The sequence below is a fragment of the Raphanus sativus genome, chromosome 6 (genome assembly GCF_000801105.2).
Source record: "Raphanus sativus cultivar WK10039 chromosome 6, ASM80110v3, whole genome shotgun sequence".
Classification (NCBI taxonomy): domain Eukaryota; kingdom Viridiplantae; phylum Streptophyta; class Magnoliopsida; order Brassicales; family Brassicaceae; genus Raphanus; species Raphanus sativus.
Window position 1 is genome coordinate 9,584,418 of NC_079516.1, and position 19,699 is coordinate 9,604,116.

Here is a 19,699-nt window from a genome sequence, read left to right on the forward strand (position 1 = left end):
TAGTGGGGGTTATTGGTTCTAGTATTTTAATGGATTTACAAATATTTTTAGATTTTAGAAATATTTGATAAATCCATGATTTGTAAATCAAACAAATGGATTTAAGAATAATTCATATGAATTTCAAAATCAAACAGGTGAATTGTTATAAATCAATGAAATAGATTTACCATTATGATGGGGTCTGGAGAAATTGTTCAGAACAAGTGTTCGTTAGTTAGTGTGGTAAGGTGACACTTACGTATAAGAGGGCAAATGCTCAAAACTTTGAAATATGCAGTAAAACAGATAATTCAATCAAAAGTTTCAAAATTATACAGAAAAAAAAATTCAATTACCATTACATAATGTCTGACAAGTAAGGGCATAAGTAACCATACAAAAAATGCTAATATTAGAAGAACGATTTAAGCCCTAACAACCAATTAAAAAGAATGAAAGGTAAGAACCATGTCTGAGGATTGAGAAGGTATTCATAATCAATCGCTGGTGACTGCAAAACGAAGAAGGTGAAGATGTGTTTGGTATCCAGAGAAAAAAATAATGATAAATAAGATACGAGATATTGACTAAACATACAAGATAGGAAAACTTGTCCAAACATTAAAATCCAAGTCAAAATAACATGTACGAGTTCAATATTTGCTCTTTTGTATTTTTACCTTAAAAACATTTACAAATCCACTCAATTCCAATTATAAATCAAATCTTTAAATAAATTCATACTATTGAATAACACTTGATTTTAAAATCTATTTTAAAATCAATGAACCAATAACAGTAGATTTGAATATGAATTTTAAAATCACAGAACCAATAACAGTAGATTTGGTTTGGATTTTCAAATCCACTAAAATACATAAACCAATAACAATGTTTACGGTTATTTTGTGATAAAAACATTTTTAAAACTATCGTTTGGTATTTCTCTTAACAATTATATTGTGATAGGTGGACTTGGTTAGCAAAGGAAAGGGTGGATTATTCCCCTTCCTCCTTTTGTGCTTTATAGCCGCAACTTTTGGGGTTGCGAACGCGCTCGTGGAAGGTGCCATGATGGGGGATCTTTCCTGCATAAGCGGTGATTTGATTCAGCCGTTTGCAGCGGGTCTTGGTGTAGCAGGAGCGATAACTTCTGGTTTGAGCCTCTTTACCAAAGCGGTCTTTCAAAATTCTCGGGATGGCCTAAGGAAAGGCGCAAGTAAGCCTTTATATTATTTGAATTACACTACACATTTCTATATGTGTGATAAATCTCACAACTTTTTTTCCTGATGAATCCAGTATTATTCTTGGCGATATCTTCATTGATTGAGTTACTCTGTGTAGTCATATACGCGTTAATGTTCCCGAAGCTCTCCATTGTGCAAAATTATCAGGCACACTCCGTATCAAACGAGCTGGAAAACGCTCAAGAATCAGGAGTCCTGCCAGCTGGCAATTTAGAGCTGGCCCATGAGAACATTTACAAATTGATCAGCTTGTTCTTGACGTATGCATTGACACTGTCCATATTTCCAGGATTCCTGTATGAAAACACGGGAAAGCATGAGCTAAATTCTTGGTTTGTTAATTTATATGTTTTCAATACGAATATATTCCTCAAGTGTAATTTTCATATTTATTTCATGTTGACGTGAAAAAAAAACTGATTGCAGGTACCCTCTTGTCCTCATTACATGCTTCAATGTATGTGATGCTCTCTCGAGATACACTACCCTGATCAAGCCACTTAAGATGGAATCAGGGACATGGATAACAATTTGTGCGCTTGCTCGTATTTTGCTCGTGCCTGCATTCTATTTCACGGCTAAGTATGCTGATCAGGGTTGGATGATCTTCCTAACATCATTTCTTGGAATAACCAATGGTTATCTAACCGTATGCACTCTCACTGGTCCATCCAAGAAAATCTATAATGTAAGATGTTTACTTTTTCTAATTGATGATTTTCTGTATATTTATAAAGTTAGAAAACAAAGTTTATAATAAAATTTATAAATGTGTGATTGATAGGCATCAGAATCCAGTTCTTTGGGGAACATGCTTGTAGCTTCAATGCTATGCGGGATTTTTGCAGGAGCTTGTCTTTCCTGGCTTTGGCTTATTGGCAGCAAAATCTCGTTTTAATATCATGTTTTATTTCAGTCAATTCTCAAAAGCATTGTTGATGATAATTGGCTAAAATATCTGAAGTTTTGCTATACTAAATACAAAGTAAAAACGCTGTTTTATTATATAAATCTTAGTTTTTCAAAGTTTTTAATTAACATAATCTCTACACATGTCAATAAAATTTAATAGCATGACATATGTTTTAAAATTATTTAATTATTTAATATTAATTTTCTGTTTTTAGAATCCTAGCAAATAATAATTGTATAAAATTATTTGAGAGCAGTTTTCCTTTTCTAGCATCCTCAAGGAACTGCTATCCTATGACTTGCTAAACGTCTCAACCACGTACAAGAGATTTGAAACAAATAATACATTTGTTTTGTACAGCTGCTTTTGAAAATGTGATTGTTGTTTTGTTACAAGCTGTCTTTTTGTTTGAGATCATGTCCAACATTTTGTACACCTCAAAGAGCATATCTCAATTTTATATAAGCAAATTGTAGAATTCAACAACATGAATAATCCTTGAAAAGACACATGTGTATTGAGGGAATAGAAGTGCAAATAAAGATCCGATGAAAAGAACAAGAACGAAAAGCCACATTGAAAAACAGTCTCTTGGTTGTTTACAACATTAACTCACACATTTGATGCGCTTTCCACAATCATCATGTCTTACCCATCCTCACCATCCCTAAACCAGAGCCACTACCCAAATGCTTGTACTCTTTAGCCTCAAGATGATCGTCATGCTCGGCAAAACCAGTGCCTCCTTTCTTCAGCCCAACCAAGTTCCTGTCCTTGCAAGGTTTGTCACACACAAGACAGACTTTGTCCACGGGCATAAACTTCTCACCGCACTTCTTGCAGAAAACATGTCCGCATGAGCTAAGTGCCACAAGAGACATCGTGTTGGTGAGAGTGACTTTGCAGCTCGGGCAAATGTAGGTTTTGTCATAAGAGCTTGAAGACGACGATTTAGCCTTCTTCTCTTCCTCTTCGCTGTTATCTTCCGTGAAACGGATAGCAAATAGGTTCTTAAGCTTGAGCTTCTCTTTGCCCTCTGGACAGACCGTATGAGTTTCCGGAGCTTCTACTCTAACTGAAGCTCCAGGTGTAGCCGATGGAAGCCAGAAGGCTTTCATTGTCCTAAGCGCCTCTTCTTCAAAAGAAGTCGCCTTCACACTGTTCGCCCCATGGAAACCATTCTTGTCTTGGTTTTGGCTCTTGTCACTGTACCGAGGCAAAGCACCATGGTTTTGCTGATCAAACTCGTCGAGCTCTCTAGCCTTTTGTAACATGAGTCTCTCTTCTTCCTCGTCCTTATCTTGATTCTTTTGAGAAGCATGGGCAGCAAGCCTCCTGAGAAAAAAATCTACATGTTAGTATCACTTCTCTCAAGATATTAGTATACAGTGCAAAGACATATCACAAAATGATAGCTCTTCAAGAGACCCATTCACATAGTATCACAAAATGTCGCAACAAATATACAAGTTAGAAGGGTCAACTCTAAGCCCCTTTCTACCATAGACAAGCATAAACAAAACTATATGCAACCAACAATAAGTCATCTAACCCAAAATTGAAACGTCACAAGCATCTCCAACAAAATCATAAGAGTTCCGTATCCTGTTTTTCTTTGCTAGTCCAGTCGGTAAACAACTCCAGCAAAACAAAAATAATTACTATGGGGAGTAGCAACAACAACAAGACCAGAACTGATTGAGCTATAGATGAGGTCACATTAGAAGCACATCACACTTAACTACTTTAAGTGTCAAACCATTATGAGGGAAGAACAATGACTTAAGACCTAACTAAACCAAGAGTGTCTCCTTCAAAATAATCAATAATCCAACTCCATACCAGTCACTTAGGCATCAGAACCCAGAATGATAATGGTATTCCACAACAACTCTATCTACTTTCTTAAATCTATAAACAGGAAACATATGACCCAATAAAGAAGTTAACTTTGTAACACAAAGAGAAGACCCATAAGCTGAAATTGAAGGTGGATACCTAACTAAACAGCAGTCACTCAGGAATCAGAACAACATATAACTATCAAAGAAGGTAACTTTATGGTTTTAAGAGAAGACCCAGTAGCTGAAATTGAAGGTGGATACCTAACTAAACAGCAGTCACTTAGGAATCAGAACAACATATAACTATCAAAGAAGGTAACTTTAAGAGTTTAAGAGAAGACCCAGAAGGTGGGAATGGAAGGAGGATGAGTTTGTTATACCGCTGGATATCTTTCTTCTGGGCGAGGAAGCATTCGAGGATGCACTCTCTGCAGAAGACATGACCCTTGTGGCAACACATGGGATCGATGAAGGGTTTCAAGCAGAGGGAGCAAGCATCGAAGGGCTTGATCGAGTCTTTCCCCAATCTCTCCCTCTGGGTTCCGTACCCTAGCTTCTTCTTCTCGTCGTACGTGAAGTACGCGAGATCGTTGTTGTTCTTCGAGTGTCTTTGCGGCATCTCGGATGCTGAATCGAGGACGATGAGGAATCAGGTGTGTCTGTGTGAGAGAGAATTAAGGATCCAAATCGCAAACCCTAGAAGATTGGGAACAACCAAGTTTTGGTTTTGGTTTTTCAGATTATTTCGAGTTTTCCTGTGTTTCGCACTCATTTAAAGTGGATTATACAACCGCATCCTTCACCGTCCAATATAATCTTAACGGTTCTTAATGGTTTGCTTAACCAATCTAAGGGATTGTGGTTTACAAAGCATGTTTTAACTAATTTACATTGAGTGTTCAAAAAAAAAAACTAATTTACATTGTAAAATGGTTGGGGGGCTATTTATGTAAAAAAAGACCTTGGAAGGCAAAAGCATAAACATAAGTTAATTCATTTCATGTAGTGTTGTTTTCTCTTCATCTTGATTATGCTATTTAGCATTAGTTGTTTTAATTATTTGTTTGATGTTTTAATTTAATAAAGAATAAAAATAATAAATTATTTTATGATTGCTTTTGTATATATTGTGTGCAATTTTTTTAATAATTAAAAACTCTTTTTCACACATAAATTCAAGTTAATATTTATATTTTTTAGTTATGCTGCATAGATGAATTTTTATCAACTTTGTACCTAAGGATAAAGAAATAATATACTTAAAGTTTAAATTGAAATAAGATTAGAATGAAACAAAAAATTAAAAGTTAAATAACGATAATCAAATGAATGACAACATTATACACTTTCTTATGTACTAAGTTAATGTTTTATTAAATAAGTTTTAAAATTTTTCTTTTTCTAGGATTTTTGTAAAAAGAAAACATTATCTTTTGTAAATATTCTTTTTTTTATAATTAAAAATAAAATACTATTAATACTCTTTTACGATTTTGTTTAGGATTTTATAAAAGGAAATTATTGTCATATAACCTTTTACAATTATATTCTCTTTCGAATTTCAGAAAAGGTAGATTGCTATCAATAATTATTTTTAGAACTAATAAAAAAATTTAGTATTTAAAAATTTGTATCAATACTATTTTAGAATTATTATTAATTAAATAACTTTTAGTATCATGTTCATCATCAAATTATGTCTTAAAATATTATCAAATAACTTTTTACAATTTTCTTTTAGTTAGGATTTAAAAAAAATATGATACAAATTTCTTCTGTTTAGAATTTTTTTTTAAGGAAGAACAACAATTATCGAATATTCTTTTACAGTTTTTAGGGTCTAAGAAAATCAATATTACATAATCTCTTACAATTATATTTTTCTAGTATTTAGAAAAATATTACTATCAAATAATTATTTTACAGAAAAGGAAATTATAATTATTTCAAAATTAGTTTTTTCAATATCACTAACTTTTTTACAGTTTTTCTTGTTAATTAAATAACTTTAAAAAAAAATTAAATAACTTTTACTATCATGTTATCATTAAAATTTAAAGTAAAAATACTATTAAATTTTCTATGGTCAAGATTAAAAATAAAAAATAAATCTTATTTGGTTAAGATTAAAAAAGAAAATATATTTTACAAATCTGTTTTATTTAAGCTTTTAGTAAAAAGAAGATGTTTTTCACATAAAGGTAGATTTTTATCGACACATTCACAACCTGCTTTTTAATTAACACATGTAACAATCATCATGGGTGAAATATTTGAAGTTATTTTTTATTTAAAGTTTTTAAACACAAAATTATATATTAAAGAAAAATGTTAGTTAATTATAAGAACAATAAGATTACTTTTACAGTTTTATTTTATTTAGACTTTTAAAAAGGAAAATACTTATTTTATGATTATTTTTTCTTTAAGGATTTTATACAACTTATTTTGAAAAATTGTTTAATTAATTATATGTTTTGTCTTATACGTACAAACATATATTCATAATATTCACACATACTCATGTATGACAACAACATAATAATTAAAAGTTATGTTAGTAAGATGTACTCTCTCCGTTTCATATCAAGTGTCGTTGTGGAGAAAAAATTTTGCTGCAAAATAAGGGTCATTTTAGGATTTCAATGCAGAATTTATTAACTTTATTCTCCTGTTTATTTTTCTATTGATTGAAATATGAGTAGGTATATGGTATCGATGTTTTTATATTGAAAATATGTAAAATTAAATAATTACTTAATCCGTGTGCAGAAGTGTAAAACGACACTTAATGTGAAACAAAATGAGTATGTTTTAAGTTCTAAGCAAAAGAGAATTGTAAAAAGTTATTCGATAATGTGGGTGATTAGTTGAGATGTTGCTGTAAAAATTTAGCTTAAAAATTTGGGTTGTATGTGTTTTGGTTGTAGCTGTACTTTGTTGTTGTAGATTTTTGACACAGATTTTTGCTGTAATTATGTTGACTGTAGCTGTAAATTATTTGTTGTAATTTTATCAAAATAAAACATGATTGGAAATATATTAGAAAATTTAGCTGTAAATTTTTGGTTGTAGTATTTTAGTGTAATATATAAAAAGTTTTTTGTTATTGAAACCCCCAAATCTAATAAATAAAAACTTAATAGTTTATAATAAAAACCATCTAATAATAGTAAAACCACTATCTAAATAATAATAAATTTTACCTACGAAAATTCCATAAATTCATTGCAATTTCGTCTCGAAAATCCTCCATGTATTGTCTAGAATCGACCATTTGAACATCTTCAGGTTCTTCAATATCTTATTCTTAAGTGATAATTTTTGTTTTTATGTTTATCTAATTAGTATGAATGTCTTTTCTTCTAAAAAACTTCTACAGTCTGAATAATAGGTATGTAGCACACTGAACTAAAATAAATAGAAAAAAAAGTTTCTTTTTTTTGTTGTAACTTTGAAAAAATAATTTACAACTTGATTGATAAAATTTTGCTGTAACTTTAAATTTTAAAATTAAAGCTACATCATGATTGGTTAGATATGTTGCTTTAAAAAATAAATAAGCTAAAATATCAAATTAAATCCCAACCAATAACCCATAATATTTCTTAAAACAAATTTGATGATGAACATGATATTAAAATTTCTTATGAACAATGAATTATAAGAATGGTAGTGATACAAATTTTAAAAATATTAATGTTAAAACTATTTGATAGTAATTTAATTTTTCAGAAATTCCACACATAAAATAATAATTAAAGATTCTATTATAGTAATTTTTCTTTTCTTTTTAAATTCTAAATAAAATAGATTTATAAAATATAATATTTTTCTTTTTTAAATTTTAACAAATGACAATTTTAAAATTTTATTTATATAATTTTTAAATAGAATTGATGACAAAAGTGAAACTAAAACTATTTAATGAATAAAAATAAAATTAGGATGTTTTCGTGATTGGTCTTTATATATGTTTGGTCATACAAAAATCAAACACATGTTTGATAAATATTTTCTTGTTTGCTAATAAAAATATTATTATTACTGTCACGTGTAAGTGATATTTATATATCCTTGTCAATACCAAATTAGACTTCATCTTCATATTATTACATTTTTGTTTTCACTCTGTTGTATTTTCTAATTTATTTTAATTAAATTGTTATTATGTAAATATATATTAAAAGTTATGAATTTATAAATTATTTAATATAAGACAAGTTTCTTATAGATTTGAAATATTTGTAGCATTTTTGTTATAATTTTATAACATACAATTATCAATTGAAAAATGGAAGTTAGTTATTTATTAAAACAATTAATAAGAGTACTTTTACAATTTTATTTTGTTTAATATTTTCAAATTAAATATTATTTATTTTATAGGTAGTTTTTCTTCATGATTTTTATTAAATAATTTATTGTACTTGTAGGCTTTTATAATTCGTTTTTTTAGTATTTTTTCTTAAAAGTTAATATTTATCTTTTATAATTCTCTTTCTGTAGTGTATTTTAAAACAAAAAAAAAATTTTGTAAAAAAATAAAATTTACTTTCAAATAGATTTTTACAGTTATTTGTTTTAGAATTTATAAATAAATGAAAATTACAGCCAAATATTTTTAAACAATATATAATTGTAAACAATTATGTAATAGTAATTTTCTTTTTCTAAAATCTTAAAGAGAACCTTAAGAGACTATTTTCTAATGATATTTTTTTTTTTAAATCTCTTTTAAATTTTTTAAAAAAAAATTGTATCATATTTTTAACACATGTCACCATCTTAGAAATTTATCGACACATATCACAATCATGTTAGTTAGCAACTTTGAAAAACCAGTTTTATATAATAATATGTATTGTATATGTATTTGTATCATTTTACATTATAATTAATAAACTCAAGTTGATAAAAAAAAAATTAAGACCACATTATGTATCCAATTTATGTATCCCACAAAATGGAAGTTTAAATCCAATTTCTGTCCACTATGAAAGTTCAAATTCAGTTTGTCCATATATTTTCTTCAAAATTCATTTGGACTTTTGATTAATAAATACTCCTTCCGTTCCACAATATAAGATGTTTTAGAAAAATTTTGATGTTTCAAAATATAAGATATTATGATATTTTTAAGATACTTTAATTTTATTGGAAATTGGTTAACCAGTAACAGTTTACTACATTATTTGTGATTGGTTAATTTATATTTAATTTATAATATTTAATATTACTCCCTCCGTTTCATTTTACTTGTCATTCTAGGTTTATGCACACATATTAATAAAACATATGATTTTGTATATTTCCAAAATAAAAACACAATTACCTATACACCTAACCATATTTCAACCAATAAAAAAATAAATTGGAGAATCTTATTAAAAAAATTTGCATTGAAATCCTAAAACGACAATTATTTTGAAACGAAAATTTTGCTCCATAACGACAATTAAATCGAAACGGAGGGAGTATTATTTTTTAAAAGACAAGTTTCTTAATTCTCGTGTATTCAATCAAAATATCTTGTATTATGAAACAGATGGAGTAAATAAATAAAAAAGAACGAAGTATGCTGATCCCAAAACACAACTACAGTACAAATCCGATTTGTTTATTTTCCTCGACAATGTTCAAATTGATCAAGTATATGTATTTTAAAAGGTTTAACAGGACGAAAATTTTTTTGATATCTCTGGTGTCTGGGCAGCCACTTTCCCAAATATCCCCCGAAGGGGTCCAGCGCCCCAGCAGTAAGGATGTTAAATCGCTGTGGCCGGGTTTCGAAGCTGGGTGGCGGGCACCTCAGCCGAGGTTCCATTACCACCAGGCTACGAAGCCCGGTTAACAGGACGAAAATTTATTATTAACAAAAGTTGAAACTAAGGGACTTCCAGCGAAATGAAATGAGAAGTCAAATAGCGTGGGGAAGAACAATTAACTCAAGTAGTCATCTACCAACAACAGTGGTCAAAGTAATATCATTGACCGTGGCAACATCCTGACCTTCCACGATCTCGCCGGAGTTCAAGAACGAATGGAAGGTAGGCTGTCTCGGTCGTGGAAGATGACTCATTCGACTCTCCAACATCAATAAAACCGAACCAATGTTTGGTCTGTAGATTACTGACTCTTGTGTACACAACATCCCCACGTGGATGCATTTCATTGCTTCGTTTACGTCTTGAGTGTCCTTCACCGTCGGATCTATTAGCTCTTTGGTCTTTCCTTGGCTCCATAAATTCCACGCCTGAAGTTTTTGTTAGGTCCTTTAGAACATTAGTTTCTTGATATGATGAAAAAAAAAAACGAACCAAACCTAAATATCAAGAGAAACAACTTACATAGCCGATGATACTTCCATGTTCAGACCCTCGAAAGCTAACGTTCTTGCTTCCACTTACAATCTCCAGTATCAACACTCCAAAGCTATACACATCAGATTTTTCTGAGAACATTCCTTCCATTGCATACTCCGGAGCCATATAACCACTACACATTTTTATCAACATCAAAACCATAAGAGATTGTGAAGATTATTGGTTAGGTTACTTAGGATTCAAGTTAGCTTAGATCTAGGTTCAAACTGAAAGTAAATGACACAATCAATTTAACGAGTTCCCGGCCCTCGGCGCGGTACGTCTCGTGGGAGAACTCCTGCTCCCAAAATCCACTAGATCAAAGAGTCTCTAGCTACACCAAATCAGTGTGCTAGATAATAGTTTACAATAGGATCAAATACTCCTAGCTAGAGGATACCAACAAACCCTTAGATACAATAGACTTAAGCCTAAGTGATTGATCTTGTGTTGTTGCCTCTTGCTGTCCACCTGATTGACTTGATCCTTGTTGCCGTAAACTATGTGTTTCCTTATCTTGCGTTAACCCTAATCAAACACACTTCACATATATATATGTCTCGTGTGTAATCAGGTGCAAGGAGCTGGAGTGGGCCAATAGTGATGCAGCCCAAATTATATCAACCTGTTACTGGCCCATCAAGAATGAGGCTCGGGCCCAAACCCTTCACAAATCTCCACCGGTTTGGCAGAGCCCATTTGAAGCCCACCTGGCACCTAACTTGTGCCGACCACTCCATCTCGCTATCTCTTTGTCTCTTTCTTTGTCTCTCTCTTGCGAAAGTGAAGAGTCACTTTGACTCCCTCTCTCTCTCATCTCATCGATACTCCTCCACCGACGCCGCTGAACCTTGGTTCCCGTCGATTGCTCCGTCTCAGAGACGTTGCTCCACCGAGGAAGATCCGTCTGTTCTTCACCTCGATAGTGACGCCTATTCGATGAAGAAAATTCTTCGGCGCTTCTGAGATCGATTGAAGCTTCACTTTGCTTCTTCCCAAGAGACATCGTTAGCTCCACCACCGTGGTGTTGCTCCGTCGCATCGTCTCCCTCTCCCAGGTACATCTACTCCCTCTCGTGATTTAAAGGAATAGGATCATCTGCAAGAGATCGGGGACGATCTATCTTGAGCATGTGCTAACCGTTTACTTGTTTTCCTTTGCATGTCATCTCTTCGGCTCGCATCTCTGTGACCTACTCCGATTGAGATACCGACATGACTCGTGCTCGTTCTTGAGCTTCCTCATCAAGCTCCACCTCTTTCGTAAACCCGGTGAGACTCAATATCGCTTACTACTTCGTGTGCTTGCTTCATCGATTTGTTTCCTCCTGATTTTATTTCTGGTTTTATCAGGGGATCGATTCAGCTTTGTGACGAGTTGATTGTTGCTTCAAGTCTGAAGCTTTCTCATTTACCCGACTTTCACTAGCTCCGATAGCTGTAGTACACACTCCTCAACTTCTTTAAGGTAATTCATCAAGAAATCTCCTTGTGCTTTGTGATATACTCGAGTTAATCACTGAGCACTTATCTCTTGTGACTCTTTGTAGGCGTTAATGTCTCTTAGGTGTGTTGATGATCTGTCCGAGACTTCGAACACTCCTGTGACTCATTTAATACTATGAGTCGTCTGGTTTCTCAGACCCATGACTGTCTGATGCCCCTTTAACCTCCACCTGAATCGAGCACTCTTCTCGATTCTCACTTCTCTCCAGGTAATCCCATATCTTTCTTTCTCTGTCATGGTAACACATGTCCTCTTTGATTCTCTTTCATAACCACTAACTCACTTGTTGCTTGTGTTATGCGAGGTGGAATCATGACGTTGGGATCACCTGGAGCCATTTCTGCCCTCTCAGTGGATGTTCAAAAGCTCGCAGCAAAGCTGGAACTTCTGACCAGGTACTGTCTTCGTTAGGAAATCTGCAGGGTTAACATTTGTATGAATCTTGCATAGCACAATGTCGCCTGCTTCCACTAGATCCCGAATGAAGTTAAACTTTGTAGCTATGTGTTTGGTCTTTTCGTGATTGACTGGGTTTCTTGCTAGGGCTAGAGCACTCTGAGAATCACAGTGTAGTTTAATACCTTGTTGTTTGAACCCCAACTCTGAGCATATTTCTTTTAGCCACATTGCTTCTTTAGCTGCTTCATTCATAGCCATATATTCGGCTTCTGTTGTAGATAGGGCCACTACTGATTGTAGACAGGATTTCCACGAAATAGTATTGCCTCCAAACTTGAAAGCATAACCTGTAACTGAGCGACTTCTATCTCTGTCTGTAGCATAATCTGAGTCTGAGAAACCTTCCACACACATCTTAGAATGCTTCGTGAAGGTTAGGTTAGACTCCATAGCTCCTTTTAAGTACCGTAGAATCCACTGAACTGCTTTCCAGTGTTCCCTTCCTGGTTTGCTCATGTAGCGACATACATATCCCACTGCGAAACCTAGATCAGGTCTAGAGCCAACCATAGCATACATTAGGCTCCCCACGGCACTGGCATACGGAATCCTTTCCATATGTACTGCCTCTTCCTTTAACTCATCGTCCATTAGGCTTCTGAGCTTAAAGTGTGATGCAGTAGGAGTTATAACAGCCTTTGCATCCATCATTCCAAACGTCTTTAGGACCTTTTGAATGTACTTTCCTTGAGACAGAATCAGTGTTCCTTTCTCTCTATCTCTTATGATGTCCATGCCCAAGATCCTTGAAGCCTTTCCCATATCCTTCATCTCGAATTCAGCACTCAATTTCTCCTTGAGATCTTTGATCACTCTCTTGTTTCCTGAGGCAATTAACATATCATCGACGTATAGGAGTAAGTAGATGGCCTTATCTGTTTGAATATCTCTCATGTAAACACATAGATCCTTGCTGCTGCGTTCAAACAGTTGGTCCTTCATGAAGCTATTAAACCGGTGGTTCCATCTCCTTGGAGATTGTTTAAGGCCATACAGAGACTTTCTCAATAGGCATACCTTGTTCTCTGTTCCTGGTCTTATGAACCCTTCTGGCTGTTCCATTAGAATCCTTTCCTCCAAACTACCATGTAGGAATGCTGTCTTTACGTCCATCTGTTCTAGCTCTAGGTCTAGATTTACGACAATGCTGAGCATGAGTCTAATGGATACATGTTTAACTACTGGAGAGAATATTTCGTTGTAGTCAATCCCTTCTTGCTGAGAATATCCTTTAGCAACTAACCTTCCTTTGTAGCGCTCATCCTCAACTCCTGGAATCCCTGGCTTTAGCTTGAATAGCCATCTGCATCCAACTAGTTTAGCCTTAGCAGGCCTATCAATGAGATCCCATGTTCTGTTTTTCCTGTGGGAGTCCATCTCCTCTTCAGCAGCATTTTTCCATAACTTTCGTTGAGGGCTCCTCATAGCCTCGCCATACGACTTAGGCTCCTCAATCTCGAGATCTTGAACAACATTGAGCGCGTAAGCTACAAAGTTGCCATCTTCGTATCGAGATGGTGCTCTCACGTTTTGTCTCCTCTCTCTATCTCGTGCCAGGACATATGAGTCTAGAGTTCCAGTGTCACCACTCTCACTCTCCCCTTCTTGTTGCGTTTCAGTATCATTAGAGCTATTTGAGCTTTCCGATGATGAATCTTCTCCACCTTGATCAGGAGCATCTTTGGATTCAGATGTGTCAGGAGAGTAAGACGAAGATGGTCCCCTGATCAATTCATCACTAAATGATACTTTTCTCTTCAAGCGCTTATCGACCTGTTTTTCTTTCCCTTTAGCTGCATCTGTGCTTTCCTTCTTTTTCTCAACAGTGTGCTTGTATAGTTCATCTTCATTAAACACAACATTTCTGCTTGTCCTGCACCTTCCTTCATCTTCTATCCATACTCGGTATCCTTTAGTGCCCATAGGATATCCTACAAACACTCCTTTTATGGCTCTGGGTCCTGTTTTCTCCTCTGTCACATGGACATAAGCTGAGCATCCAAACGTCCTGAGATGCCCCAACTCTGGTTTTGAACCCGACCATACTTCCTCAGGCATTTTGAACTCCAAGGTTGAGTTAGGTGATCTATTGATTAGGTAGATGGCAGTCGATGCAGCTTCTGCCCAAAAGCTTTGATCTAGACCAGATTCAGCTAGCATGCATCTTACCTTATCCATAATAGTTCTATTCATCCTTTCTGAAACCCCATTCTGCTGTGGAGTATATGTACAGGTCCTGTGGCGTTTAATACCAGCCTGTTTGCAGTAGCTATCAAACTGTTTATTACAGAACTCTAAGCCATTGTCTGTCCTTAAACATTTGATTTTCTTTTCTGTCTTTGTCTCCACCTCTGCTTTCCACTCTCTGAACTTAGAAAATATCTCATCTTTAGTCTTCAAGAAATATATCCATACTTTCTTTGAATAGTCATCAATGAATGTGACGAAATACTTAGCCCCAGCCAGGCTATCTGGTGTGGATGGAGATCCCCAGAGATCAGAATGAATGTAATCTAGAATTCCTTTAGTCACATGTTTAGCCTTAGGAAAGCTCTGCTTGTGTGACTTCCCAATAATGCAATGTTCACAGAAATCCAACTCCTTTACCTCCTTGTCGACAATGAAACCCCTCTTGACAAGTTCAGACATATTCTTGAGACTCATATGACCGAGGCGTGAGTGCCAAATATTAGTCATATTCCTCTCAACCCTCGTTAGATTAGCCTCTCCTCTGGACACTGTTCCCTGTAGATAGTATAGTCCCTGGTTGTATTTTCCTGAGATAACCGGCTTGTCACCTTTGTAGAAGTTAACCATAAGGTCTTTGCCTTCATATCTACATCCTGATGTTTCCAACATTCCATAAGAGATTAAATTTCTACTCATGTCAGGCATATATCTCACGCCTGTTAAGATCACAGTAGAACCATCTTCATTGAGAATTTTAATCTTTCCAATTCCTTGAATGTTGCAGTGTGTGTTATTTGCCATTAACACTTTTCCTCCTTTGAATTCTTCCAGGTCAAACAGGAAGCTTTTATCAGGTGTAATATGGAAGGAGCAACCAGAGTCCATTACCCATTCATCCTTGGCATATTGTGCGCTTACGGTAAGTATCAGTGGCTCCTTAGACTCTGCTACTACATTAGCTGAATCCTGTGCTTTAAATGGCTTCTTGTCAGGGCACTCTCGCTTCCAGTGGCCCTCCTTACCGCAAATGAAACACCCCTTTGAGTTTTTGTTGTTTCTGGGGCGTGACTTCGAGCGCCCATGTCTGCTGTTGGATCTTCCATGTGAGGTTTTTCCATTTCCTTTACCCCGGCGATGATCTGATCTTCCTCTCTCGACCATCAGACCCTCTCCACCAGACCTGGTAAATTTTCCACTCTCAATCAACTCTCTTTCTTTGGACCTAGCGGCCCCAGTAACCTCAGCTAGGCTCAGTGTATCTCTTCCATACTTTAGAGTCTCCTTGAGTTGATCATACTTGTTAGGTAGTGAACTTAGCAGTAAGATTGCCTGGACTTCTTCTGATACTTCGACTTGTAGATTACTCAGGTCTGCAACTAGCTTTAGGAACTCATCTACGTTTTCATCAATAGATTTTGAATCATTCATCTTGAAAGTGTAGAACCTGAGTTGTAGGTAAATCCTGTTCGGTAGAGAGGTTTCTGTGTAAAGCTTGTTTAATGTGCTCCACATCTCAGCAGCAGTCTCACAGTGTTGGATTTTCCTTAGGACTTTATTCCCAACGTTGAGCACAATCAAATCCTTAGCTTTCTCTGATTTTTCGAATTTGGCTGGATCCATTGCAGGTGCAGATTTAACAATACCAGCCAGTCCCTTTCCGGTGTCTTTCATGGCAGACTCCGGTTCATCCTTTGAATCAGAATCATCCTTCAAGAGCTTCTCGTCGGTGAGAATCGCTTTCAAACCGAGCACTCCGAAGTGAGCAAGCATCCTAACTTTCCATAAGGCGAAGTCCCCATCCCCTTCGAACCTGTCGATCTCGACACGGTCCTTCGACTTCACCATAGAGTCAGGTACTCAGTATTACCTTCTCTCTCTCTCCTAAGTAACCTTACTGTGTAGAACCGGAAGCTCTGATACCACTTGTGAAGATTATTGGTTAGGTTACTTAGGATTCAAGTTAGCTTAGATCTAGGTTCAAACTGAAAGTAAATGACACAATCAATTTAACGAGTTCCCGGCCCTCGGCGCGGTACGTCTCGTGGGAGAACTCCTGCTCCCAAAATCCACTAGATCAAAGAGTCTCTAGCTACACCAAATCAGTGTGCTAGATAATAGTTTACAATAGGATCAAATACTCCTAGCTAGAGGATACCAACAAACCCTTAGATACAATAGACTTAAGCCTAAGTGATTGATCTTGTGTTGTTGCCTCTTGCTGTCCACCTGATTGACTTGATCCTTGTTGCCGTAAACTATGTGTTTCCTTATCTTGCGTTAACCCTAATCAAACACACTTCACATATATATATGTCTCGTGTGTAATCAGGTGCAAGGAGCTGGAGTGGGCCAATAGTGATGCAGCCCAAATTATATCAACCTGTTACTGGCCCATCAAGAATGAGGCTCGGGCCCAAACCCTTCACAGAGATTGATATATAAGAGAAAAACAATAGAGAGGTTCGGTTAGTTACTATGTGCCGACAACTCGGATCGTGTTGGCCTGATCTTGTCGGTAGTTGAAGATCCGAGCCATACCAAAATCCGAAATTTTCGGATTCATTTCCTTGTCCAGCAAGATATTGCTAGCTTTTAGGTCACGGTGAATGATCTTTAGTCTTGAGTCTCTATGCAAGTAAAGCAATCCCCTCGCGATTCCTCCAATGATATCCCACCGTTTCTTCCAGTTTAAACTTCCTCGTTTACTCTCATCTGCACAAAGGTCTACTAGTTATATACTCAATCCACAAAACTTTCAAAAAGTTTAGAACAAAGCATACCGAAAAGGAAACTGTCCAAGCTCTTATTTGGCATGTATTCATAGAGAAGCATCTTCTCATTGTTTTCAATGCAGCATCCTACTAATCTAACAAGATTTCGATGCTGGAGTTTTGCGATCAGTAAGATCTCGTTCTTGAATTCCTCTAGCCCTTGCTTGGATTTCCCTGATAGTCTCTTCACCGCGATCTCTCTGTCACCTGGAAAGTTTCCCTGTTCAAACATAAACACTTCTTTTTAGATAAGGATTAAAACTTTATCACCAACATTAGCCTCACGAAGATTACTAGTAATATTCCATTGGTTGACCTTATATACAGTACCAAATCCACCATGTCCAAGCTTGTTTTCTTCAGCAAAATTTCCAGTTGCTAAGGCTACGGTGTTGAAACTGAAAATGGGAAAATCTGGTGTGTCAACTAGACCCCCTACCAGAACTTGGATCGTCGAGTTTGAGGACTTAACCGAGTAATCTTTTTTCTCTTCGAAAACTGGAAAGTCTTTCTTCCTCCACAAAATAGCTGCATATTCATTAAATAATTGATCATTTAGCTTTTTACAAAGCTATAACTTATTCTATTATAAATTATGAAAAACATTACCAAACGACTCTACAACCAACAAATAATTGATCAGTTAGCATATGCACTTAATCCTTTTAAAACAAGACTATATGTGTGAGTAGAGAGTTTACCTTTAACTCTTTTCTTCAACTTCAACAAGGTCCAAATGCATAATCCGAGCAAGAAGGCACCTATAACACTAACAATAACTATCCACAGTTTCGAGTTTTCCCTCCCACCTGGTCGCACAACAAAAGGAATATAAATATTTAAGCGTTAGTTATGTTTGATTTTTTTTTTTCAAAATGTTTTATGACTACTCAAAAAAATTTGTAAACCTATTTCAGATTCCGCTAGCCGGACGTTGATAGACTGTCCACCATCCTCAAAACGCTCCATATCTATCAAATCTCTAGTCCAAATCATGCATCCGATCCCTCTAACAAACGCATAAGCATTACACAAGCAATCCCTCACGCATACATCTTTACAAGTCTCCGAGTTTCCAAGGGTAACAACTGATCCAAAGTCAGGCAACTTCATTCCACTAAGCTCCACGAACTCGTCTTCTCTCAGAGTCTGGCTACAGTTCAATAGCACTCTTCTTTTGCAGCCACCCGAGAAATCTCCGTCGTCCCACAGATTCCGACTCACCGGCTCAAACCCATCGATGCAACTACATTTACCCGAACCAAACTCTTTGCTCTCATCACATACGCTGTAATTACCGCAACGGTTGTACTTCTCACATTCCGTACTCGGTTTCAACTGAAGCAAAGTCCACCTCCTGGCATCTTTGTCCCATCTGAACTGCTCTACTACGCCATCAAACCTAACCCGAAACCTTAGTAAGTCAGAGCTATCTGACGGAACATACGTGAAGTACACGCTACCATCTCGTTCAGGAGGAGCAGAGAGCTTAAACCCGTAAATAAAGTTTGTGTTACGGAACATATCCGGTATACCGGTAAAGATAACCGAATCCCACGGACCGCTTCGCCATTTCCTCGTCCCTCCTTCCCAAATCACAATCTCTGGTGCTCCAATAGGATCAATCCCTAACGAATACCTTCCTGGCGAAGGATCATTTTCGGAGTTCCATGGTGTAAAAGCGTGATTCTCTCCGCTTGATGGGTTCACCCTAACCCGCATACCGGGCAAGAAAGTATCAGTTGGGTTGTTAAAGCTCTCCCAGTACCTAGTGTCCCTGTCTGAATCTAAAGACAGAACCAGATCCCCTGTTTCCAATAGAACAGCAACGGTGTTGTTCAACTTGGGCGGCACGTTTGTGGACCAAACGGTGTTGTTTTGTCCGTCAACTACCGCCAAGTTCCCGTCATCTGCAAGCTTTAGAGCCCCGTTGTGATCAGACAATGGACTCTCTCGGTTAGCTACCCAGACAATTGTTTGAGGTTCGATGTTCTTGTACCAGATTCCGACGTACCTTAAAGATGAATCTTTCGGGCTGAAGAATCCGAGCTCGAAGACTTCTTCTTCGCTGATTAGTGAGTCTCCGTCTCGTATCGTGTTGTTTATGGTGGTGATTGAGGTGCTTGTGGTGCAAGATACGATGCTGCATAGTTGAAGCAATACCATAAGGGTCGTCGTGACCAAAGTAAGGTTTCTCATAAACTCTGCCATATCTATCTGACAAGATTTGATCCTCAGATATCTATATATATATTTTTTTTTATTAATGTAAAGAAGACAAATAGTAGTCGTCGAATTTGAAGTTTGCTGATTTTTCAGGAAGAAACTAATTGGTCTTTCTAAATTTAGTGACTTGTATTTGATTTCATATAAAAAGAGATTAAGTCATGAATATATTATGTGGAGTATTTATATTCT

The 19,699-nt window shown here is 35.8% G+C and overlaps 3 protein-coding genes across 3 annotated transcripts; 1 reads left to right on the plus strand and 2 right to left on the minus strand.

The window, feature by feature from the left end:
* The first annotated feature begins 736 nt into the window (after positions 1 to 736).
* LOC130496121 (equilibrative nucleotide transporter 7-like) lies at positions 737 to 2,267 on the plus strand. Its single transcript, XM_056987923.1, has 4 exons — positions 737 to 1,201; positions 1,285 to 1,564; positions 1,659 to 1,920; positions 2,017 to 2,267. The coding sequence occupies exons 1-4, from the start codon at positions 1,054 to 1,056 to the stop codon at positions 2,128 to 2,130; spliced, it is 804 nt and encodes a 267-aa protein (XP_056843903.1). The 5' UTR covers positions 737 to 1,053; the 3' UTR covers positions 2,131 to 2,267.
* Positions 2,268 to 2,587: 320 nt separating this feature from the next.
* Positions 2,588 to 4,739, minus strand: LOC108834415 (E3 ubiquitin-protein ligase CSU1). The gene is made up of 2 exons (XM_018607748.2): positions 4,370 to 4,739; positions 2,588 to 3,480 (listed from the first exon to the last, which is right to left on the minus strand). The coding sequence occupies exons 1-2, from the start codon at positions 4,606 to 4,608 to the stop codon at positions 2,787 to 2,789; spliced, it is 933 nt and encodes a 310-aa protein (XP_018463250.1). The 5' UTR covers positions 4,609 to 4,739; the 3' UTR covers positions 2,588 to 2,786.
* A 4,767-nt stretch (positions 4,740 to 9,506) lies between these two features.
* On the minus strand, positions 9,507 to 19,626 carry LOC130496502 (putative G-type lectin S-receptor-like serine/threonine-protein kinase At1g61610). Its single transcript, XM_056988611.1, has 7 exons — positions 18,190 to 19,626; positions 17,983 to 18,090; positions 17,598 to 17,809; positions 17,291 to 17,501; positions 16,985 to 17,222; positions 10,340 to 10,487; positions 9,507 to 10,245 (listed from the first exon to the last, which is right to left on the minus strand). Exons 1-7 carry the CDS (start codon positions 19,490 to 19,492, stop codon positions 9,946 to 9,948), a joined length of 2,520 nt encoding a protein of 839 aa, XP_056844591.1. The 5' UTR covers positions 19,493 to 19,626; the 3' UTR covers positions 9,507 to 9,945.
* Positions 19,627 to 19,699: the final 73 nt, after the last annotated feature.